The sequence below is a fragment of the Pituophis catenifer genome, unplaced genomic scaffold, assembly GCF_029215685.1.
Source record: "Pituophis catenifer annectens isolate HBS135680 unplaced genomic scaffold, rPitCat1.0.hap2 SCAF_1, whole genome shotgun sequence".
NCBI classification, from domain to species: Eukaryota; Metazoa; Chordata; class Lepidosauria; order Squamata; family Colubridae; genus Pituophis; species Pituophis catenifer.
In genome coordinates, this window is record NW_027256881.1 from 110798431 (window position 1) to 110823945 (window position 25515).

Sequence of the window (25515 nt, forward strand, 5' to 3'; positions counted from 1 at the left end):
AAATACTTTAAATACTTAATTCCAGAGACTTCAGAATGCCATCTGGTCTCCCAGGAGAGTGATCAGGTCCCCTCTGCCACCCATTTAACGGGTGGGTACTCTAAACAGAGAGACTTTAACTCTCTGATTTATACTTACCTGTTTTCTTTTTCCTTTTTTTTCTTTCTTTCTTTTTTTTTTTCTTTTCTTTTCTTTAAGGTCTCTGTGTCTGGCTAGCCTTTAAGGATCCTTGACTAGCCTGTTTCGCCAGCAGGTTACGGCACCTCCTCACCGAAAAGTTCCGTGGACTTCAAAGGAGTCCTAATGGCCGGCCAGTGGATTTTCCTTGGGGAGGCGTCGGTTCCGCTGGGGCAGGCTGTCTGGCAGAACAAAAGTTCTTTGTTCCTTAGTCCCATCTGCCAGGGTGCCATAAATGTTGTGGAATGGAAGGACTAAAAAACATTCCCAGGCCAGTCAGAGACAGTTTATTGCGCAAGGTTCAGAGCCAGATTTGTACCTGAAGCTTTGAACAAAGAAAGAACTCTGATACAATGGTTTTTATACATTTCTAAGACAAAGGATTCAGTGAGATCATACATTTTCCATATATGGTTAATCATGAGATCATACATCCGATTTTCCTTCTATGGTTACATTTACTTGTTAATAAGTTCATCTAATTACTTAAAGCATTAATCTTAGTTTATAAGATTATCTTAGCCACACAACTTTTCTTAAGTGCTCAGAGTCGCTAATGGGAGAGTTACTACTGTCCTTGGGTAAGTTCATTGGATTAAGTAACTCTTTGTAACATATAGGTCTTTGTGTCATTCACAGTCAGGTCACTCAGATGTTTTTCCATATAGCAGTCCTTTCCTTGACATCTAGGTATCAGAAGATATATTACCACTTAAAAGGGTTTAACTGTTTGTTAATGTAATTTCCAACAAGCACTTTCTCTCTTATAATAATGTGAATAGATAGAGTCTCTCAGAGTTCATGTATCCAAGCACATCTTCCCCTTATAATAATGTGAATAGAGAGGGTCCCCCAGAGCCCATATATCTGACTCTGTATGATTCCTATTTTATTCACATTATTTCTTTTATCTACATTATACTTTATTTGCTCTTTACTTCAACCCAAGTACCCAGATATGATCATTGCACTGTCGTAATAGTAATTAACTTTGTGTGTTTGTAGAAAGAGGTGGCAAAGCCTAAGCGGACCGCGCAAGAAAGGGTTTTTGTTTTTGGAGTTGGCCAAGGGGAGGAGCGGCCAGAAGGCAACATTGAGAAGGCTTTCAGTGGGGGCTTGTGTCGCTGGAAGATGACGTAGGAATTCCGGGGGAAAACGAAACTCACTCTCTTCCCACGTGTCGCGCTTTTAACAGCGGGTGGCGAGAGTGGTGGCTGCCCAGGTCGGCGTGCAACACCCCCTCCCCCTTTCCCTTCCCCGGGAAAAGGGGTCCTCCAGGCGAAGGGATTCCTTCCCGCGGGCGCCAAAAGATGGAGCATCTGCAATTCAGTCTAGCGGGTCCGTTGCAACTAATAGCGCAAAGGAACGAGAGGAGCAGCGGCGAGCTCAGCCGGTTCCTCGCCAAACAGGTGGGAGAGAGCCACAATGGCAGCGGCGCCCTCTCCGCCCTCGGCCACTGGGTGGGTGGGCGGCGGCGGGCGGGCGGGCGGAAAAGAAGGGTGGACTTGCACAGGTAATCTTGATCGTCCGTCTTCTCCGCCCCGGCCTTGGGGAAAAGGATCGGCCTGGCTTGGAAGCTAAGGAGGAGAAAAGGGCGAGCTGGGGTCTCTCTCTCTCTCTCACCTTCTTTGTCTGAAGAGGAGGTGGGGGAGGGAGAAGCGAGGGTGCAGGAGAATCCCTTTCCACTAGTCTCGCAACGGCCACACACAAACACTGGCCAGCCTCCTCCGTTTGTCGCCTCCCGAGAGAAATGCGGTGCATTTGGGGAAACTTTTCTGACCTCCGGCAATAGATTAAAACGTCGCTGGTGTCTTAGATGATCAAAAGCAAAAAGCCACACACTTCGATGATGTTACCTAGTCTGATTGAACGTTCTTAGATTGAAGATTAAACTGAAACAAGCTGGAGAGCAAACCAGGGCCAAAAATCTAAAACCCGAGTTTACAAATATTTTCTATTGTTCCATACACTTTCGCCCACTTTCGCTTGTGTCTTCCTCAACCCTGAGAACTTTGGCTCTTGATGCTTGGAAGATTTCTCAGTCTACTGGGTCAGACAGAACTAGGCTGGTATTCTTCTCATTGTCCATAACTACCATTGATTTGAGACAGGAGAAGAATGTGAACTTTTCCTGTGTGAATTTTTAGCAGAGTCGTAAAAATAACTTTTCCTTACAGGGTAGGAAGAGAGCATCTTCCAAAATACTGCTCTTTTATTACATGCCTTTCATTTTCATATAGTTTCCAGGAGAGATTAGGCTAGCTGGCGTGGCTATTGTGGTACATCTAAAATGAGGGCATTTTTATTGTATAGTCAAAGGCAGAGGTGGGCAACTATGACCCCTTTATGACCTGTGGATCTCAACTTCCAAAATTTCTGAGCCAGTGTGCCAGGCTTAGGAATTCTGGGAGTTGGAGTGCAGAGATCATGAAGGGGCCATAATTGCCCCACCCCTAATCTATAGTGTGCTAGCTCTACAGTATATATTCAGCAGTAGAGTTTAATACAAATCAGTGTGAAGAATAATTGATTCAACTAACACCAATAATAACCCTAGGCTACGTGTTGTGCCTATGGTAGTAATCAGGATAAGCAAGTAACCTCATTGGGTTGATATGAAAGTATGTCAAACACTGGACTGTTGCTGGCAGGATGGAAATGAAACCAGTATTTTTCTCCCTTAAACTTGCTGATATTTTGGGAGCTTCTCAAAGGAAATTTTACATCTCTGGTCTCTTTGAGACTTGGGTGTGGGAGATGGGAGAAGACATTTATATGCAAGGATGGATTTCCCTCCCTCTACACATTCCTCAGAAGGAAAGAACTAACATTTTTTATAAACTCTAGGATACGGGCGTCAAACTCAATCACATCATGTGATGTATTGTGACTTTTTTTGTCTTTGCGGAGCTGGGATGGACGTGGCCTGCATGTGACCTATCTGGCCTGCGGGCCGTCAGTTTGACAAGCCTGCTCTAGGGGATTCTCTCAGAAACTACAAGATTATTTGTCAGGGTTTTAAGAAAAAATATTCAGTTCTATAGCATCCAGCCATGGTACATTTTTGAACAGTAGTGATATCCTGTTATTGTTAAAAAACCTCCAATGTTGGGGATTTGATTTTGCTTGTCCTCATTCACACATTGTGCTGATCCATAGTTTTGTTACATAAATCATGATTAATATTATAATACCATACTAGTATCTCATCTGGTTTGTTTGGTTTTGAGTTAGTTTTAGTAAAAACATGGGATGGAAGACAGTTAATGATTAAATACATGAATTCAGGCAGTAATTATTTATTATTAAAATAAATTATTTTATTTCCTAATAAAATAAATTATTTTATTTCCTAATAAAATAAATTATTTTATTTCCTAATCAAATCTAATCTTAATTGTAGTCTTTTGCCAACTTGGGATATAAACCGAGAAATAAAAAACAGTATTTTTTTCCGCTGCTCAAGTGTGTCTAGATTTTCAGAGATTGCCTGAACCCTACAGTTTTTGGGGCAAGGTTTTTAGGAAATGGTTTGCCATTCTTTCTTCCTAGGGGTGAGAAAAAAAAACACTGGCACAAGGTTGCCCACCGAGTTTGGCACTAGAACTAGAGTTAATGGTATCATAGTTTCTAGCCTGATTCCTTAACCACTACACTTTTGTCTCAAGAACACTCTCAAGAAACAGTAATGCTAAAATCTGAATTAAGAGCTATGACGAAAATTAAGTCTTAAGACCATACACCGAATAATGTATTAATCTACTTCCAAAATAAATTTCAGATTAGATTTAGATTGCCTTGGGTGCAATCCCAAAACAACTAGAGTACAACTTGAACTGGCATTGACAAAATCACCACCAGTCAATTGCAAAAGACAGTTTTACTTGGAACAGCTTACATCCTAAGATAATATCTTCAAACAGCATCTGCCTATCCCAAGTCAGGGTAGACTTGATAGGTGGATAAAAATACCAAATCCAGTCTAAACATCTGATTGACTGTGCAATGAACCATTTGTAGCTGACTCCCAGTGATTCTGGGTGGCTCACAACAATCAAATTATAATAAAGCAATAGAAGTTAGCAAACACAACAGTCCAGATGGAATGAAGAGAAGGGTCTTAATCTCCCTTACCAAACACCTGGGCAAAGAGCCAGATATCTACCTCTTTTCTGAACAGCAGTAGAGAGGGAGCCACTTGGAGCTCATTGGGAATCTTTTTTGAGAGGCAAGTGCTGCTACAGGGAAGATATGCTTCCAGTATCCCAACATATGACATTATTTAATTGAGGAGTGTCAACTGAATGGAGAACTATGGGAGACAGACAGTCCCTCAATTAACCAGGCCATATGATACCTCCGGCTTTATAAGTAACAACCACCTTAATTTGCACCGCCCCCTAGGGTCTTCCTAGATGAGCACTGCCCCCTAGAGTCGGGAACAACTAGCACATGTGTGAGGGGAACCTTTATCTTCTTAACAAGGATTTCAGAAATAATGTATGAAATAAATAAATAAGTAAGTAAATAGTGTGTGTGTTTTAAGTTGATTGTAGAACTAACATCAGAGCTGTTAATTTCATAGCATTTTTCTTGCATTTGCCTGATCCTTTTTTTGAAATCATCCATATTGGTGACCATTACTACAGTACAATATATGATAGGAATAGTGAATTTGAAATATACTTAACTTAGAAATGTCAGTTATAAGGTAACACTTTATATGAGCTGTCCATGTACAATATTTATCTTCTATATTTACTTTAATCAATTATTAATCTGTGGGAAGAATTCTCTTACCTATTAACTGCTAATTTTGCTCAGTTGTTTTTGATAAAGGACTCTTTCAAAAACATTTGAGAATCTTGGCAGATAGAAATACCAATATGCAATATCTCTATAAGGGTCTCTGTATTTTTTCTGACGCTTTTTGTCTTAGTTTATATATGCATGTTTGTAGCTCATTTAGGCAGCTGGTACCATATTTATCCTCTCTAGTGATGATGATTCAACGTAATTAGGGGTAGGGGAGAATCCTGGTTTTAATTTGACATCTCTTCCTTTTCAGATCTGGAGTCATCAGGACCGTCAGTGCATTCTCACTGCCCTATCACAGTTATTACTAGATAAAGAATGCACACTTCTGATTGGCCGTCAGCTTCGTCCAATCTTATTGGATTTATTGGAGAGAAATGCAGAAACAATTAAATCTTGTGGCCAGATCAACCATGATCTTCATGAGAGACTTTGTGTTGCAATGAGCAAACTTATTGGTGATCATCCAGATGTGATGCCGTAAGTGATGGTATAAGTCTACATGTTTTTAAATATGCACAATAGCAGATAGTTGGATGGAGACTAACAATGGGTTCACATGATTATCCAGGTTAAAAATTTTATGTGTGTGTTGGCTTCTGATTTGGCTTAGGAATTGTTGTAATTAGTAATTAGATTCCCTTGAACTTGTTTGAGTATCTGCTAAGCATTCTACATTTTTTTCAGTTTTATCAAGCATATATAGATAGTTATTATATTGTGTTAAAAACCAAGCTGATTTTTTAGGTTATATTTTTTATTTTTATTTGAACATATTTATATACTGCTCCAGTTTTAACAGTCTCGGGTCAAAGGACAACAAACCCAAGACAATAGAAAGAAAAAATAAATAATAATTTGCCACAGTCAAGTGTCTAGGACACGGGTGTCAAACTCGCGACGTCACGTTGCCATCACGTGACGTATTGTGACTTTTTTCCCTTCACGGAGTTGGGGTGGGCATGGCCTGCACATGATGCATCCGGCCTGTGGGCCGCCACTTTGACATCCCTGGTCTAGAAGGACTCCCAAGTTACAATTACTTTATTTGCATGAAATGTGACCATATTCAGAATAATTACTATGGCCATTATGAGTTGGATTTTGAAGATATTTATTGACATATTTATATACAGGATTGGTGCTTATCGTATTTCATCTGAGTTGTGTTTGCTTTAGCTGGATCCTCACAACTTCCAGAGACTAGTTCAGGATTTTGTTTTGCTACTACACTGGAAAAATCTATATTAGTGTTTAAAACCTTTTGCTGGTCTATCTTTAGGTGGTCTTCATCTTAAAAGATTGTGATAGATACCATAATTACTTGTCAGTTAAACTTGACAGTGTGTGTATTTTCAATTCAAATCTTTTGATTTGAATTGAAAAACTTCTTATTGAAAATAATCTTCCTTACCCGATATTACCTGATATTACCCGGATGTTGTGACCCAGGCCCACGTAGTTAATATTAAATACAAAACAGTTCCAAAAAACAAACAGATTTTATTAAAACAGCTGAGAATTAACTCATTCTCAGCGTATTCCAAATTAAATGAAAGCAAAGTTCTCAAAACACCATTCTTCAGTTTATCTCTGACCTTGGGATAACAAGGCAAACTGCCAAAGGCTTTTCTTGGCAACAGTTCAGGAACAGAAGACACTGACAAGAAAGAAATACATCCAACCACGAAGCAAATCTCTCAATGGTTGTTTTCTGGCAAAGAGGCCAAGAGCTGTTGCTGGTCTTTTAAGCCTTATGGGAGGGGCCAATCATCTCAAGCGAATCTCAATCTCAATCTCAATCTCAATCTGAAGTGTTACAGATTGTAACAGTTAACTGTTGTGAGCTGCCCTGAGTCCGGCTGGAGATAGGACGGCATATAATAATGATTAATAATAATAATAATAATAATAATAATAATAATAATAATAATAATATTAATGTTCAACTCTATTCTGTCCTTGTAAAAATTGGAAATCAATGGTGTTCTCTCTAGATAGTACTCAGATCTTGTTTTGATTCCATATATACATTTCAATATCATTTTTCTTCTAGAATATGTAAGTTGACTTTTTTTTTTTTAATTTGATTTATATGCCGCCCTTCTCAGGAGACTCAGGGCGGCTTATAATGCGTTAAGCAATAGCCTTCATACCTTTGTATATTTATACAAAGTCAGCTTATTGCCCCCACAAACTGGGTCCTCATTTAACCTACCTTAGAAAGATGGAAGACTGAGTCAACCTTGAGCCTGGTAAGATTCGAACCTGCAGTAATTGCAGGCAGCTGTGTTAATAACGGTGCTTTAAACCATTGTACTACCAAGGCTCTTTCTGAACTTTAATTTCTTTAATTTCTGAATTAATCACTTTAATTTCTGAACAAGCAAGATTTTAGCAATTAATGGTACTTGTTTCTTCTGTTTAAGATAAACTCTGCTGAAGCGGCCATTATCAATGTTTACTTAAAATTATTTTCCAAGTTTATCAGATATTAGGATGATATATGTGTTCTAGCAAAAGCTTTATTGAGTACTGAATAAGTTGAAATTTGTGCACTGTTTTTGCCATGGTTGTATATTCTTGGTACTATTGTTTTGTGCAGATTTGCTTTGAAATACTTTAAGGACACTTCACCTGTGTTTCACCGACTTTTCCTGGAAAGTTTGGACACAAATGTGGTCCGATATGGACGGCGCAGAATGAAGTTGAGGGATCTCATGGAGGCAGCCTACAAATTTCTCCAAAAAGATCAGTCTGTATTCAGAGAGTTATGGGACTGGAGTGTTTGTGTCCCTTTACTAAGGAGTCATGATACTTTGGTTCGATGGTAACTTTAATTTTCTTATGTTTATGTGGCTCATTTAATGAATAGGGAAGGCCTTACAGTCATTTTTACCTTTATTACATAATTCATGAGTTAGATTTTAAAGCAGACAAGATTACCTGATCATATAAGACAGTGATGGCTAACCTTTTCCGGACCGAGTGTCCAAAGCGTGTGCGTGTGCATGCACCTGAACCCCCAAAATGCACTGCGTGCGTGCCCCCCCATGCATGCACCCTGCCCCCTCACATGCGTGCGCCCCATGCACATGCACCTGGGGCTGGTGGGAGGCGCGGAGCTCTGTGGCGGAGCTGAACTGGGGCAACGGCTTGCATGCCCACAGAGAGGGCACTATGTGCCACCTTTGGCATGCGTGCCATAGGTTCGCCGTCACAGATATAAGAGCTTCTAAAATCGACAGGTAGAGGAACATTCAGTAAAACTATTCAGGGTAACTTTATGTAGCCTAAATATAAGCAAAATGGACTGTCAGACAATATTTTTGTTAGACCCCCATGAAAATGCTCTGATAGAAATCTTATCAGACTTATAAAATCTCCAAGGTAGATGAGTTTTTGCTTAAAAGAATTTTTAGTAGTGGGTAATGTTTTCCCTTTACTTCTATTAGAAAGTGGATCTAATGTTAAACATTTATCTTTTGATTACCCTGAATTTAATAAGTGATATTTCTAGAAAACCAGATCAATGTCAAAGTAATGATGAATAATGGCCAGGCAAACTAATTTGATGTTTTTATAGTATTTGTTTCTTTTCCTATAAAGTTCATCCTTCCTTAAGATATTAGATTTTAAACTGATGAAGCAATCAGGTTTCTTAGAAACCTCATTACCATAATACTGTAGATTTCCACAGTTGAAGTCCAGAATCCTTCATTAGTCTCACTCTAAAATATAAAGCTTGCTTCCTTGGTTTGTTCTTCTCATTACATTAGTTTTACCGTGTTTCCCCGAAAATAAGACCCTGTCTTACATTTTTTTGAACCCTGAAATAAGCGCTTGGCCTTATTGCCACGTGCTCAAAAGCCCAATTGGGCTTATTATCAGGGGATGTCTTATTTTGGGGGAAACAGGGTATGTCATCAATATTCTTTTTCCATTTTTCTCTTCTGGTAAATGTTAGCATTTAAAAATGATGGTAATAAGACTAGTATGGCCCATTTTTATGGACAACTTATAACTGATTTCATGAAACTAGTGATATAGATTAGAGAAACTATTAAACTAAATGGTTGTATGGAGTAGGACGGGTGTCAAACTTGCGTCGTCACGGCATTGTCACATGTATCACAAATTTTCCCCGCTTTGTTAAACTGGGCGTGGGCGTGGCCAGCGCATGACATATCCGGGCTGCAGGTTTGACAGCCCTGGAATAGGATAACCATTTTTCATCTCTCTAAAAGAAAATACATTTAGAAATCACATTAAAATGTTACCTGAACAATTGTTCCTACATAGGTATACTGCCAGCTGTCTTGCTTTGGTTACATGCATGAATGATGAGCATCGATTATCTTTCCTGAAGAAAACTTTTAATCCAGAAGAGTTAATACATTTTAGGCTTAAGTAAGTTTTCACTCTTCTCTTTTTCTATTTGCTCTCTTGGTGTATATTTTCTAAAATATTCATTTAGTAGATCAGTCTGCTGTAGTAAACATAATTGCAATTTTGATAGGCTGGTGGAAGAGTCTCGTGTGCAGAACATTGAGCAGGCCTTAGTTCTGGCCAATCCAGACCAAAACTTCTGGAACAAAGGGGAGAAGCTACGGTACACTCAGGGAGAGCTGGTTGCTGCTGACCTTTGTGCAAAGGTGGTGGCAGTGTGTGGAGTTGTCTTACCTAGACAACAATTTGAGCCTATAGAAAATGTAAGTAAAACTGTTATGTATTATGACTTGCATGAGAGTATTTAAAGACTTGTGTTTTTTTTAGTTATTTACAATCTACAGGTAATCGTCCACTCAGGATCACAGTTGGGCCTGGCATCTCGGTCATTGTGCAAAGTCATCATTAAGCAAGTTGCCAAATGGCCACTTTGCTCAATGACTGTAATCCCAGCTCTTCCAATTGAAATTATTATGTGGACTGCCAGGGAGAGGGCCTGGGCAGGGAGAAGGTTAGCATTCTGAGACAGCGTTTTCCCCTCCCAGAGACTTTCTGAGCAGGGTGAAATTTACTTACCTTCCCTACCGGTGCGCATGCCGTTGTCTGCACATGCGCAAAGCCTTCTGTGTATGAGCAGAGGCTTAAAATGTTGCAAAAAAAGTGGCGTCATGAAGTCCGCGTGGGTGGGCGGAGCCTCCCACAGTCGCCGCTACTGGTTCACCTGAGCAGATAGAACCAGCTGGATTTTACCTCTGTTTCTGAGCCTTTCAGAGGGGAGGGGAAAACGTTAGGGAGGAGAAATCTGGCTACTCCTTCTCCTGAAGGTTCCTTTATAGAGAATGATACTTGAGAAAAGCAAATAGCAGATTCAGGAGAAGCTTCATATGACAAAACAGAAGTGTTCTTTTCCATGTACAGGCAACTTGATTTGGAATTCTCTGCGTCAACAGGTTCCAATTTTATGTTTCGTTTGGTTCATTCCTAAGATACTTAAGAAATTATTGCTAATTTCTTAATTATTACAGGTTCTGTGTTACTTTGTTTTGTTCCTCTTAAATCTAATATTAGCTGAAAACATTGTCTTCTCTATTATAGCAGGAAAACATCTCGAACCATTTTGTGTTGGTGAATTCTGTCTGTGCGCATCTCCAGAATCTGGCCATGGCTGTGTCTTCACAAAAGGCAGTGCTCCTTGAAGGGCCAGTAGGATGTGGCAAAACATCTCTGGTAGAGTTCTTGGCAGCGCTTACAGGAAGAACAAAGCCGCCTCATATTCTGAAAGTCCAGCTTGGAGATCAAACAGACAGTAAGGTAAACGGAAACCTATTTTAGGAAAGTATCACCTTAATATTTAGATGTTTAAAAAGAGTTTTAAAAGCCAACTGGATCATATGCTTTCTTGGCTGATTTTTTTTGTCGTAGAAGCCATCTTGATCTGTAGTGAGTAAATGTACTGCTGAACTTCTGGATGGCTGTGCATTCATTTGAGAGAAATGAAGTATCAAAATATAAATAAATTTCACATCTTGGAAAGCATGGTCATCCTGGAGAACAAGAGAGGACAAATGACATGTTTCTGACATCATCATGCATATGCATTTTGGATACTTACGTCAGGAACTGGCACAATCCATAATAGGGCTTTTAATTATTGAAGTCTTTCGGTGCATTTCATTTTGGTGATCCTTTGGTTTGCTGTGATTGCTGCTTTTTTTTTTTTAAATACTTTTTAACAGATTGTTTACATGTGATGTCTTTACTATCTTCACAAGAAAAAAGATCAGAAATTTGTTGTAATTCAGAAGCTGGCACAGTTTTAAAAGAAAATGAATGATGCAAACTTTTTTTTCTGTTTTTTTTTTAATATATATATATATAGACTTTGCTGGGCATGTATCGTTGCACAGATATACCAGGACAGTTTGTGTGGCAACCAGGGACCTTGACTCAAGCAGTTAGCAGAGGGCACTGGATCCTTTTAGAAGATATTGATTATGCTGCCCTTGATGTGGTATGTTTTTGTGCTTTGTAGAAGCGCTTTGTGAATGCTTGGAATGAGAATCATGCTTACTTTCTCTTAAGGTTTTATTTCATGGAAACTAGCGATTCATTTCCCCAGATAGTACTCTAGATTATTTATTTTTAATTAGCTCTTTCAGACAGAAGGCCCCCTGTGCTTTTTACTTTGGAAGATGGGTTGCAGATCTTGCTTGCAACTGAGTGCTGAATGTGTCATAGAACTATGGTGGTCAAGTTAGGGTGGAATATCTTCCCCTTCATCCCCATTCCCCATCACTCCTAAGTATGTAAATAGAATGTCTCACGCTTGCTCTTTTATCCAGTGCCATGGAAGTTACTATATCTATAATAAGTTAAAGCGTTTGTTACTGCCTATCTGGGAAGTGTCCTTCTAAAAAATGTGTTAACTTAGGGAATTAGTTGCATATGTTTCAGGATGGGGAAAACATGGACACCACGTGCTGTTATTATCCTACCTGATGACTCACATGGCACAACGGACAGTCCAGTGTGTTTGCAGCAAACTAGGATCAATATAGCTGCTTGAACTAGTGAGCAGATGGGTGGAATCAGGCTTCCTCAAGGCTGGGATGTACTGAGGTTGGATTCTGGGGGATCTGATTTTTTAGGAACTTCTTTGGGAAAAGAGAAGAAAACCCTGTAACATGAATTATGTCAGGGTTCCAAGTAACAATCCCAACAAAAGAAGACTGAGGCTCGTTATCCTCAAAGTTCCATTTTATTAGAGATGTCATATTGGCACATCTGGGAAAACCCGAATCTGAAAGCTTCCAGGTTTTCCCCACCCAAAGGAAAGCACCCCTGCCCAGCACCCACATATCCATCATATGTCCCAAGCAATGCACCGTCTCAACTGGACATGCCTCCCAGTCACACCCTTCCAGGTGCAGGGCAGGATGCACGGTCACTCACGCCCTTGTTACCTCTCAGCTGGACTACTGTAATGCTCTCTACATGGGGCTCCCCTTGAAGAGCACTCGGAGGCTCCAACTGGTCCAGAATGCAGCCGCGCTGGTGATTAGGGGTGCATCCCGTTGCGTCATGTAACACCTCTCCTGTGCGAGCTGCACTGGCTCCCAGTGGTCTTCCGGGTGCGATTCAAGGTGTTGGTTACCACATTTAAAGCGCTCCATGGTTCAGGACCTGGGTACTTACGAGACCGCCTTCTGCCACCGATAGCCTCCCACCGACCAGTTCGCTCCCACAGAGAGGGACTCCTCAGGGTGCCATCGGCCAAACTATGTCAGCTGGCGACACCCAGGGGGAGAGCCTTCTCTGTGGGAGTTCCTGCCCTTTGGAACGAACTGCCCCCGGAAATACGCACAATCTCTGACCTCCGAGTTTTTCGCTGTGCCCTCAAGTCCCTGCTCTTCCGACAGGCAGGGCTATCTTTGTAAAGGAGTTTTAAATTCGGAGTTTTAAATTTTTGGGTTTTTAACGAATTTTGGGCATAAATGTAATAATTTTAATAATTTTTAAATTTAATTGGGATTTGTATTGTGTTTTTTACTTGGCTGTGTACCGCCCCGAGTCCTTCGGAAGAGGGGCGGTATAGAAATAAATTATCTATCTATCTATATATGTCCTTGACTCCCAGAGAAAGGAATGTTATTATGGCTATATATCTCCCCAGCTCCATAAAATCCCCGCCTCCCAGTTTCCCACAGCACTAAATGTGGCAGGTCTGAAGGCCCGATGCAAAAGATGGCTTCCAGGCCTGAGAAATGAACCTGATCATTTAGGTATTGCCCAGTATGATTTTGTTCTGTTTTTAGGGGTTTTTTTCTCTTCTCTTCCTTAGATCTCTGTATTGATTCCTCTTTTGGAAAATGGAGAGTTATTGATTCCTGGACGAAATGACTGTATAAAAGTAGCCCCTGGATTCCATCTTTTTGCTACCAGAAGGTAGGAAGTATAGCCTGCCAGGGAGGGTTTGATAATGTCTTTAAAATGGTTTTATAGATCAGTGGGGGAGGTGGTTCGGAGAGGCATACTTATAATTCTGTGTATATCTAAGTATACCTTAAAACATAATCCTTGAATCTAAGATGCTGTTTATAAAAATATTATAAAAGTATATATAAAAACTCAGGAGTAGTAGCTGAATTAGTACAGTAGTGGTTCGTAGTGTTGTAAGAATCCAACCATATTCTTACCAGATCATCATATCCTTTTATTAATATCTGATTAATATTAATCTCAGATGACATTATTTAGAGAATCAATATATTGAGCAAATGAATACCTAGAAATTAGTAATGGGGCATTCTAACATTTTGTCATTTGAGATTTTAATTTCTTTAGTTTTGGTGTTGCAGTTAAGAAATCTTATTATTAAATTTATTATTAAATTTATTTGTTGCCCATCTTGCAATTTGAGATGACTGAGCAGAAAGACTTTTGGAGGTCTTACGGCGAATAGATTGCATCCAAGATAATGCAATTATATTATACAATTATACTTGGACAAATAGGAGTTACCTTCCCCTGATCTGTTCAACTAAAGGTATGAATATAGTACTAATGACAGATGGTTACAACACCATATAATATTTTTGTCAGGGACGCCTTTGTCGCTTCAGATGTTGCTAAATTGTAACTCCCAGCAGCCTGTTGAACATGACCAATGGAAAAGTAGTCCATGACTTATACTTACCATATTTTTCGGAGTATAAGATGTAGCTTAGTTTTGGGGGAGGAAAATAGGGGGCGGGGAATCTGCCTACCAGGTATTCATCTGCGTCCTTAGTCTGGTCAGCTTCAGCACATTAGTTTGCTGGTTTTTTAATCCCTTGCTTGGGGATAAAAAACAGCTTCTAAGCCACAGCTGAGAGGAAGCAGCAATGAGAAAAGCAGGCAAAGCCTCCTTAGGGCTGAAAAAAAAGCTTCTAAAGAACAGCTGGGAGTCAAAGCAAAGCATGGAGATTGCTTCACTCACTAGCGCCTCGTTAGGGCTGGAAAAAAGCTTCTAAAAAGCTACATTCAGAGTATAACACGCACCCAAATTTTCAGCCTCTTTTGGGGGGGGGGTGCGTCTTATACTCCCACAAATATGGTAAGTAACGTCAGGCTGTAAATTCTCCACATCTGGAATGTGATGCTGTAAAGAATCTAAGCACTAATTTGTGGTTTTATTAATGTAGAGTTTTCAGTTACGGCGGTGGTTGGTATAGGCAGCAAAACAGCCATGCTGCTCTTTTGGACAAGTACTGGACAAAAATTATGCTTAACAACTTGCCTAAGGCTGAACTGAAAGAGGTAAGTGAGGAGAGGGAATGAGCCCCACGAACTGACAGAAAAATTATTTCAGGATTTCATTTCAAATTTGCAATTTAATTGCAGGAAAAAAAAGTATTCCATTATGTTAATTCCTACTAAAACTTGTAGAATATGATTATAAATGTATGCCATGTTCAGGATGAAACCATAATGTAACTGTCACGGTATTAAAAACATCTTATATTCTTCCTTTAGATTCTTCAGAGAAGTTATCCTAAACTTGCCACTGTAACAGATTGTCTGTTGGATATCTACATTGAACTTACTGGTGATAAACATTTATCTGAAAACCAAGTTGTGGACAATGAGAACATAATGGAAGATGCATCATGCTTGACTGTAAATAAAAAGCCATGTTTGGAGGGCAGAGAGTTATCGCTAAGGTATTAAAATGTGTAATTAAGCTGATGAAATGGAGGAGGTAAATTATCCTCAGACAACAGTTAACTAGAGTAGTGTTGTTCAACCTCGGGACCGTTACTTCAACTCCCAGAATTCCCCAGCCGGTATGGCTAGCTGGGGAATTCTGGGAGTTGAAATCCACATGTCTTAAAGTTCCCAAGGTTAAGAAACACCGATCTAGAGTTTTAGAGATCATATGCGTGCATGCTTTAATTAAAGTTCCCTCTGAGAAGGCATTAATTGAATGAAAATGTGGTGAGTGGGTGCTTTTTGAAAACCAGCACCAAGTAGATGCTAATGGAGTGAGAAAGAAGCTATAGTTGTTGGCAGATAAGGAGACCATTACTTTGAAACTACATTCACAGCATCTTTTCTTTTTTTCAGGGATTTACTCAATTGGTGCAACAGAATCGCATTCAACTTTAACAGTTCTGCTTCCTCTACTGCACTGAACATTTTTCGTGAGGTCTGAACTAAACTTCTTGTCTTAGGATGGTTTTTTTTTTTTAAAAAAAAATCTACTTTCTATAACATATAAATTCAAGTTATTTTTTAGTTAATGGATGGAGGATTAAGACCTTTAGTATCTAATAGATTTTAGTTCAATTAGATCTGTCACTAACAGCATGTAGGTGATACCATACAGCAGAGGTGAAATACAGCAGGTTCTGACAGGTTCTAGAGAACCGGTAGCGGAAATTTTGAGTAGTTCAGAGAACTGCCAATACCACCTGTGGCTGGCCCCAGAGTGGGGTGGGAATGGAGATTTTGCAATATCCTTCCCCCAGGAGTGGGGAGGGAATGGGGATTTTGCAGTAGCTTTCCCCTGCCACGCCCACAGAACTGGTAGTAAAAAAATTTGGATTTCACCACTGCCATACAGTATAGTACAGATTGGATGTTGGGTTTAAATGGCCTCTTTCAAGTGTATGACTGAGATGTTCCAGTTTTTATAAAAGAAGAATGGAAATAAATGAATAAGACCATTTCTTTCCATCACAAGAATGTACGAGTGATTCATTGCTAGAAAGTTAACTGCTCTTTGACTACAATTGGTTTATTTGGAGATGATAGATTCTTAACTATAGATTCTTAACTTTTTCCATTGACAGGCATTAGACTGTTTCACAGCTATGCTCTCAAAACAATCCAATCGACTAAAAATGGCCGAAATCATTGGAAGCAAACTGAACATTTCCAAGCATAAGGTACGTTTACAAATTGCCTTTTTCTGTATAAGTGCTTCTCTCAATGGGAAATGACTCAAAATTGGCCGCAGCTAGTTGTGAACTTTGAAGGAAGTGTCTTCAAACGGGCTCTTCCATGCTAAATCATAATATATACAAAGACAACTCGATTCATACATCACTTTTAAGCTCAAATCAATTGAACTCAGGATGGCTCAACCCATTATGTGAATCCACCTTGCAGCTAATTGGAAAAGCGGTTGATAACCTGAAGCTTTGGGAAAATTGAAAAATGCATTAGTTAGCTGCTTCCCGAGCAGCAAAGTCACTTTGGTGTGCTGAAACAAGCTCACTACTCACGAGAGTACTGTACATGAATTGGTGTGCAATAAATAAAGGTAGATCTGAACGTTCCTTTTCCATAGGTGGAATACTACTGTCAACTTCATAAACCAGAAATTGTAATAGGAGAACAAGAAGTCTCTGTGGGAAGAACTCAGCTCATTACGAAGCAGTTACACACCCTACTTACGCAACGGTATTGATAGTTTTGGAGACATTCTTCTAAACTCTGAGTCAGCTTGCACGTTGCATTAATTGTGTAGCTTTTAGCTTCCCTGTTTTTAAAACTCCTGCATGGGTCTGAAGTCAAGTTTCACTCCTAGTGATCTGACAGACACATCCATGTTGCTTTCTTGGCACGCCATAACAAAGTGATTTGCTGTCATATTTGCTGGGATTTTTTTTTTTTTTTTTGAAACTTTCCAATTTAGCTTACGTGAGAAGGATCTCTCATCCAGGTACTAACCACGCCAGCTTTTGCGTATCTTCTGAACCCAGATAAGGGAAGCCATGTACTTTCAAAGCAGAGCTTTTGATCTTTTCCATTAGAGCTACTTTCCTCTTGAACCCCCTCCTCATAGGCAAGAACAGGCTTTTCTCTTTATTCAATTTCTCTTGAAGTTTCCAGGGAAGAGTTCAAAAGAAGCCAATAATCCTACAGGCGTAATCCTATCCCTTTTGCTGACAGCATTACATCACAAGGGAGGGGGGGAGCATGACTCTGGGACCTGTCCCAGAAGTTACTCATCCTTCCTTTCTAATAAAGAAATACAAGAAAGAGAAATTAGTGATAACTTTATAACATAGTAACGTATAACATAGCGATCCTCTTTTTTTTTCTTCCTGTGTATTTGTAGTATAGGGCAGAGTGCTTATAATTGCAAAATACCATGGCAGCTTTTGTGTTTTTTTATTATCGGGTGTTTGTTTCTATGATGTGAGAGAGAAGTACGTTTAGGGAATTGATAAACTTGATGGTGCAAAGGTGTAATATTCTGCCTTTTCATCTCGGCAGGAAAAAGCAAAGCTTTGCACCCACACGCCCATCTTCAGTGTTGATTGAGCAGCTTGCAGTGTGTGTGGACAAAGGAGAGTCTGTATTACTTGTGGGTGAAACGGGAACAGGAAAAACTTCTGCTGTTCAATACTTGGCCCAAATTACAGGTAAAGTACAGTACTGAAACCGTAGCCAAGATACTGTAGAAGTGGTTACTCAGGAACCAATTAATATTCTGTACCTTTTTGTTCTAAGGGCACCGTTTGAAAGTTATCAACATGAACCAGCAAAGTGATACTGCAGATCTTCTAGGGGGGTGAGTGGATAAGTCAATTAAAAAAAATACCCTTAATAATCTCCTTTCTAGACAAACAGTATTGGCAATATAGAAATACACGTTTTATTTTTTGGAATACAATATATTTTGAAAGCTTCAAATCAATAGGAAATTAGGCCCTCCCAACAAGAGCTGGAAGAAAGAAATCATGTTTGGTGGGTAGATGTAGCTTTGCATTTAAAGCACTTAAAACTTCCAGCATAATATTGTTTGCTGTTTAATTGACAGTTTAGAAAAGAGAGGGAAAGGGATGTTCCACCCAAAGGGCTGATGTGGGAGGCAAAAGTACCGGAAAAATGCAAGCACGTTTCTTATAGAGGGAAAACTTGGACGAAACTTACTTGTTCCACATTGTAGCTCACCTTTGCTTATCTTATTTTTTATTGATTGACCGATCAAATTTAGGCACTATCACGAATAGAATAGAATAGAATAGAATAGAATAGAATAGAATAGAATAGAATAGAATAGAATAGAATAGAATAGAATAGAATAGAATAGAATTCTTTATTGGCCAAGTGTGATTGGACACACAAGGAATTTGTCTTGGTGCATACACTCTTGGAGTACATAAAAGAAAAGAATCATAAGGTACAACACTTAATGATAGTCATAGGGAAACAGTCAATATAAATCTTAAGGATACCAGCAACAAGGTTACAGTCATAAGTGGGAGAAGATGGGTGATAGGAATGATAAGATTAATAGTAATGCAGACTAATTTGACAGTGTTGAGGGAATTATTTGTTTAGCAGAGTGATGGTGTTTGGGGAAAAACTGTTCTTGTGTCTAGTTGTTCTGGTGTGCAGTGGTCTATAGCGTCATTTTGAGGGTAGGAGTTGAAATGGTTTATGTCCAGGATGTGAGGAGTCTGTAAGTATTTTCACAACCCATTTTTTGACTCGTGCAGTATACAGGTCCTCAATGGAAGGCAGATTGGTAGTAATTGTTTTTTCTGCAGTTCTAATTATCCTGTGAAGTCTGTGTCTGTCTTGTTGGGTTGAGGAACCAAACCAGACAGTGACTTATGCCATCAATTTCATGAGGCTGTTTTGTTTTGAATTCTTTACAGATATAAGCCAGTGGATAACAAGCTGATATGGCTGCCCTTGAGAGAGTCTTTTGAGGAGCTTTTTGCACAGACGTTTTCAAGAAAGCAAAACCAGACTTTTTTAGGACATATCCAAACATGTTATCGACAGAAGAATTGGCATAACCTTCTCAAACTGATGCAGCATGTTTACAAATCTGCTATTAATAAGGAAGCTAAAGAAAATGCATCCGGTAAGACATCTGTGAGTTATGGGGTATTCCAGACATGTCTTTGAACATATTTCCTTTTTAGACTCAGTGGGAAAAATTAGCCCTACCTATATTGCTGGAACAATTTGATAAATTTTTTTTTTAATCTTGGTGGGGAAAAAGTTTTAAAAGGTGGAAGGCACAACAGAGAGAAGGAATGAAGCAAGAGGTCCCTTTCTCTCTCCTTCATCAAAATCCTAGGTGAAAAGCCAGGTCTTCATAACTCTTTCAAACATCAGAGGATGTTGCTGGATATCGGGGTGCGGGTTGTGGGGAGCTCTTTCAAGAAGGTGTGTGCTGTTACAGAGAAGGATCCTGAAGTGTGCTAACCCTGCAGAATCAAATCAGCTGGGTAGATACAAAGCAATATGTTATGACCATCCTTTTTTTCTTAAGGAAGATCAGAAAAGTAAGTTGGAAAGATACACAAATTATTGCAGGATTTTGCTTTTTTACCAGTGTCTTAGGTAAGTGCTGCAATAAAATAATGTAACAAGACTCACATCTTATTAACATATTTGATGCAGTTATCTAATATCCTGCTAGTGGATTTTACAACATAAGACAAATTTATAAATAGCTTTATGCCAATAAAATGTTTTAACTATTGTTTGATGTGTTCCATATTTCCATTCAGTGCCTTATTTGTAAAACTTCCTTCTATAAGGTTAAATTCAGATATGTCTTGAACTATACTAAATTACAGTGGTGGTTTATAAGTATTTGTATTGTACTCTTGGTTTTAATGAAGAAATCTGTCATTGTAGGCTTGCCCCTGAAGGAAAAATGGGAAGAATTTGGTATCCGGTTGGATCATGCTCAGCAGCAGATGAAGATGACAGAAAATGCACTGGTCTTTGCATTTGTAGAGGTAATATTTTTATTAATGTTACCATGTTTTAAAAATAATGGCTGCAGGATATTTTATTCTGGATATGGATGCACCTTTTGAAATCTTACTCACATGAAAGAGAGCGAGAGATACAGAGAGAGAGGGAAAGAAACAGAGATACAGAGGGGGGAAAGATAAAGAGGGGGAGAGACATAGATACAGAGAAGGGGAGAGCGGGGGAGAGAGATACAGGGGGGAGAGAGATACAGAAAGAGCGGGAGGGGGGAGAGAGACATAGAGAGATGGAGGGAGAGATAGAGGGAGAGAGAGAGAGAGAGAGAGACAGTGATACAGGGAGGGGGAGAGAGGCAGAGATAAAGAGAGGGAGAGACAGAGAGATACAGAGAGGGGGAGAGAGATTTCTCTTTGCTTTCCTTCCTTCATTTTGCCTGCTTAAGTGAGCTATGCTAACTTGTTTTTCTGTTTTGTTTTCAGGGCACCCTAGCACAAGCAGTGAAGAAAGGAGAATGGATTCTACTGGATGAGATTAATTTAGCTACAGCGGAGACGTTAGAATGTTTAAGTGGCTTACTTGAAGGGTTGACTGGTTCATTAGTTTTACTAGACAGAGGAGACACAGGTATTTTTTGCTTGTTTGTTTGTTTTATAGCATTACATTTTGATGTTTGGTAACAGCTTTGTTTATAATTGTTTTAAGGGCCAGGGGTAATAATATTTTAACCTCGAATATGGATGAGATTGTGTCGGGATTTTTGTGTTGCAGTTTACAATTTGAGATACCAAGTCTGTAGGTTTGGATAAAAACTTTGTGAGGAAACCACTTGTGGAATCCCATTGGTGATGACTATCTCTAAAGGGGAGGAAAACTACCTGTAGTTAATATGACAACCGTACATTGTTCCATCCAGTACAGAAGTCAATATTTTAATGCTGGTAGGGATAAGGACAACAAGTTGGATTATTTAGTCCTTGATTATGTACTTCCTTTTCATATCTACTTGGCTACTGTGGCTTGAGAATGCTGGACTAGATACCCATTTCCCCATGATTTATCCAAATAAACTCTGTAGTGTTCTCATTTTCAGCAGAAAGTTGAAAGAAGGCATTAAAATGTAATGCCATCAACCTGCCAATAGTTGTCCTAGGGGAGATATTCTTAATTTTTTCAGACAGGTTTATAGAACACTTAACTGGAAGAGTGGTTCCTTTTTTCTCTCATAATTATAGTTTGAATTGATACTGAATTCTGAATTTTAGGATAAATTTATTTTTCTCTCAGAAGTTGTCTAAGAATATAACTTGGCTCCAATCTTCACTGTCCACTTTCAGCCTCACTTGTGGAAACTTGTTTCTTGGAAAATTCTATTTTTCTGTATGTTTCAGATTCAGCTTGGAGTTGACATTACTACTTTTTCATTTATAAATTGGAAATGAAACTGACTAAATAGTTAACTTGAAATGTGAATGTTTGGCCACAGTTCTTTGGAAATGTAGTTCATGAGATCAGGAGGCTGGTATTGTTTTTATAGACTGTTGATAGATATTACAGAAACATCAACTTGAGTAATGTATGGATAAAGCAACAAAACTACTCGCTTTTACCTACCAACTTAAAATTACCAACTTTTAAGTACAAAACACCTGCCCAAGGCTTGCTTGTTAATATGTTTTGCTTTGTTTTCCTGAGGAAAATTGGAACTGAAATTGGATGTCTCTGTTTTTTCTTTTTAGAGCCATTGGTACGTGATCCCAATTTTCATTTATTTGCCTGTATGAATCCAGCTACTGATGTTGGAAAAAGAAATCTACCTCCAGGAATACGAAACAGGTAAAAACAGAATAACCAGTTGTACAAAATTAAATGATTATTCCGAAGCTGATGTTAGTAGGAACTGTTACTGTTTTCTTTTTATACATTGTTCTGAAATCCACCTTGGTTCATGAAGCAAAATACAAACATTTTTGAATATCTGAAATATATCTCTATTGTATCATACTACAACTGGACCATCCTGTTAGCTAACATACAGGCAAAAAGCCTTACCAGTGTATCTCTGGAATGCATAGATGATGCTACTGTACAAACTTTGGGAATTGTAGTTCGGTTTGTTTTGAGTCATCACATTCAGAGCAAGGCTAGAATTGTATAGTGCTCCCTTGGGAAATATAAAGGAAAAAACACTATTGGGTATCTTCTGATAAGTCAGCATTACTAGTAAGCTGCATAGCAGATGAATGGTTATATATGAGTGAATTTTATGCTTATTTGATCCATCATAGGCCATACTTTCTGATTTAGCATGACAAGTAGGAGAACACTGAGAATTATGTCATTAATGGTGGCCTGCCAAGTGCTTGTTAAGCATTACATTCTATACTTACACTTTGATTTCCCCACTGAGTACTTAGCAGGCTGCACTTGACAGTAGAATTAAATTTAAGGTTATGGAACCGTCTGCAGAATTAAAAATTATTTAGCAGCAAAAGAGCTGCATGTTGCTTAGCGAGCTTCACTAATGAAATTCGAGTGCATTGTGTTCTATATGTAACCTCAGTTGGACTGGATTACTTGTGGGGCTGCATGGGTCCTCAGCTTTTTTTCTGTGGTCCCTGTAAGTCTCCCCCCCCCCAAAAGTACAACACCCATTTTCAATAGCAAAAAATGTGTGATTTCCTGTCATTGTTCAATGAAAAAGAGAAGTAATATTTTAAAGCCTCGTAAACTCAACACAAATCTTGCAGTAAAAATTTTCAATAAAAAATTCTGCCAAAATTGAAAAAAAAACAAATCCGAATCCTTCCCTCCCAAATGATACCATTCCACTTCTGTATTTTAAAACGACTTTTAGCTGTAAAAACATTAAATTTAAATTTTATTGCAGCAGAAAGTCAAACGCTTTGACTTTTTGCAGCAGTCAAAACTGCCCATACGACTTCCTGAACAATATAATTGAGGTGAATTGTTTTTATCCAACTTTTGACATTTGATTGAAGATAGTTTGGGATCTTTTTCTCCATTAAAAACAAATACACATATAAGTGAATGCTGTCATTTTATAAAAACGTATTGTGATATTCAGGGCTTTTCAAATGTTGGCTTGACTTCCTTGATAGCTGTAATCTGGGAATGCCAATAATTCTTCCTCTCTTGCCATGCCCTGTCTTGCACATCTCCACACACTGGTGCAGTCTCTCCAGTCTTCATTGCATCACCCTGGCACACACTCTTTGACCCTAGCCATGCCTGCCTCAAACCTACACTCATTCTCCCCAAATCCTTGTCACGTTTCCCTTGCACCATTGGAATCTCCTCACACCCTTCTTCACCCAGCAGCAGCCACTTTCCTACATGGCGGCCTGCTTGTAACCTGCCTGGGGCTTGTAATTTTCTGCCAGTTTCTGCACTGATTTGGTTTTGGAAGCTAGCAGGAACTCGCCTCACCTAACAGCTGTGGGATTCAACTAACAATGGCAATCCAGGACTTCAGGGATTGCCATCACTAAGCAGTAGAAATTTCGGTCTCAATTGCCATTGTAATTTAAATACTATTAGTATGTATATATGGAGCTGTGTTACAGTGGTTTTGGTTATTTCTGTATTTTGCAAAGAATTGTTTCTGATGAAAAGGATTGTTACTGATGAAAGTCATGTTGTACACTGCCATTGAATCTGAAATAATATACAAGCAAATTATGCGATCCAGGAATGGGCCTTACCTGAATGCTCATGCTGTGTTTAGGAGCCCTGGTGGTGCAGTGGTTAGAATGCAGTATTGCAAGCTAACTCTGCCCATAGTCTGGAGTTCGATCCTGACGGGTCCAAGGTTGACTCAGCCTTCCATCCTTCTGAGGTTGGTAAAATGAGGATGTAGTTTGTTGGGGGCAATATCCTGACATTTGAAAACCACTTAGAGAGTGCTGTAAAGCAGTATGGAGCAGTATACAAGTCTTAAATGCTGTTGCTATTGCTGTCTTCTTCTGTGATAAGTTAGAACTTGTATTACCATGCAACACTTTTATACTGTTATTGGGAGATTGGTGTTTAGTCTTCAGTTTTAGATTAGTATGACTTGGCATGACGGTACCTTGAACTTTTAAATGTATTGTCACCTTACAGGTTTACTGAAATCTACATAGAAGAATTACAGAATGAAGAAGATTTATATATTCTTATAATGGATTATCTGAAAGGGCTAAATGTGAGCAAAAACACAGTTCATGGGATCATCACGTAAGTCAAATGCTGTATATCTGTTTACTTTTTGTACCTATTTCAGCAATTATAACAATTCAGAAACCTTGTATTGTAATTTTTGGCTCTGTTTTTGTTCAGGACTCTTGTATTAAGGTTTTGGGATGGTGGTTAAGGGTTATATTATTTTATCCTGGATGCTTTTTTGTCCTTTATGTTGTTTCTGTGAGTCTAAAACATTTGGCAACTTCAAATTTAATGAAGATGTTGATGTCAAGCCCAGAGAAACCAAGTTATTTATTCCTTTCTTTTCATTTGTAGCTTCTATCTGACAGTGAGAAAAGAGTGTGAATCAAAACTGGTGGATGGGACAGGCCGTAAGCCTCATTATAGCCTTCGCACCTTGTGTAGAGCTTTGAAGTTCGCATCATCCAATCCATGCATCAATATCCAGCGTTCGCTTTATGAGGTGATTATTCTTGCTTTCTTTGATCCTGAAAGTTGGGAACTGTAATGGGAAAATATTCAATATTTTTTCACTTTAACACTTACAATTGTATGAGCATCCCTCTCCAACATCGACTAATAATGCATTTTAATTTTTTGCTTCTTATAGGGCTTTTGCTTGGGTTTTCTTACTCAGCTTGACCGAAACTCTTACCCAGTTGTTCAGCACCTCATATGTCAGCATATTTTGTTTGGAAACACAAAAAGTCTAAAGCAGGCAAGTATTCCTCCAATAATTAGAATTAATATTTTGCTGTTGAAATGAAGAATACCTTCATTTCATAGTAAATGCACTGAGCTCTGAAAGCCCATTTTGAGTTTTCAGAATAAAGCAGCATTGTTTCAGTGTTTTGTCGCAGCTGAAGATAAAATGAGGCATTTTGTTTATATTTTTCAAGTGTTCTATTACAGAAAGTGAAACAAGCTCAGTATACTCTTACTTTTCAACCTTCAGCCACAAATGTAGGCAAGATTCAGTCCATACTTGGTATTATGCTCCATCCAAACTATGGAAAATTGTCCAAAGAGATTATTTTTAAATGTATGTATTCATAGCAAATAAAAATTAGGATGTGGATAACATTTGCTCCTCTAGCTAGAGTGTAGATAGCATTCATAAGAGACTAGTACCCCAAA

At 38.9% G+C, this 25515-nt stretch overlaps 1 protein-coding gene across 1 annotated transcript in view; it reads left to right on the forward strand.

Annotated features, from left to right (window-relative positions):
• The first annotated feature begins 1416 nt into the window (after positions 1 to 1416).
• The window catches only part of MDN1 (midasin AAA ATPase 1), a 119218-nt gene continuing 95119 nt past the window's right edge, over positions 1417 to 25515 (forward strand). The window contains exons 1-22 of the mRNA XM_070932851.1: positions 1417 to 1586; positions 5246 to 5472; positions 7598 to 7822; positions 9295 to 9402; positions 9512 to 9704; positions 10537 to 10752; positions 11321 to 11452; positions 13283 to 13386; positions 14625 to 14739; positions 14956 to 15143; positions 15547 to 15628; positions 16275 to 16370; positions 16775 to 16887; positions 17707 to 17855; positions 17944 to 18004; positions 19098 to 19309; positions 20095 to 20198; positions 20655 to 20799; positions 21912 to 22008; positions 24298 to 24411; positions 24694 to 24841; positions 24989 to 25096. Of these exons, the coding sequence (XP_070788952.1) occupies positions 1488 to 1586; positions 5246 to 5472; positions 7598 to 7822; positions 9295 to 9402; positions 9512 to 9704; positions 10537 to 10752; positions 11321 to 11452; positions 13283 to 13386; positions 14625 to 14739; positions 14956 to 15143; positions 15547 to 15628; positions 16275 to 16370; positions 16775 to 16887; positions 17707 to 17855; positions 17944 to 18004; positions 19098 to 19309; positions 20095 to 20198; positions 20655 to 20799; positions 21912 to 22008; positions 24298 to 24411; positions 24694 to 24841; positions 24989 to 25096 (3036 nt within the window). The 5' untranslated portion in view covers positions 1417 to 1487. The remainder of the gene's footprint in view (positions 1587 to 5245; positions 5473 to 7597; positions 7823 to 9294; positions 9403 to 9511; positions 9705 to 10536; positions 10753 to 11320; positions 11453 to 13282; positions 13387 to 14624; positions 14740 to 14955; positions 15144 to 15546; positions 15629 to 16274; positions 16371 to 16774; positions 16888 to 17706; positions 17856 to 17943; positions 18005 to 19097; positions 19310 to 20094; positions 20199 to 20654; positions 20800 to 21911; positions 22009 to 24297; positions 24412 to 24693; positions 24842 to 24988; positions 25097 to 25515) is intronic.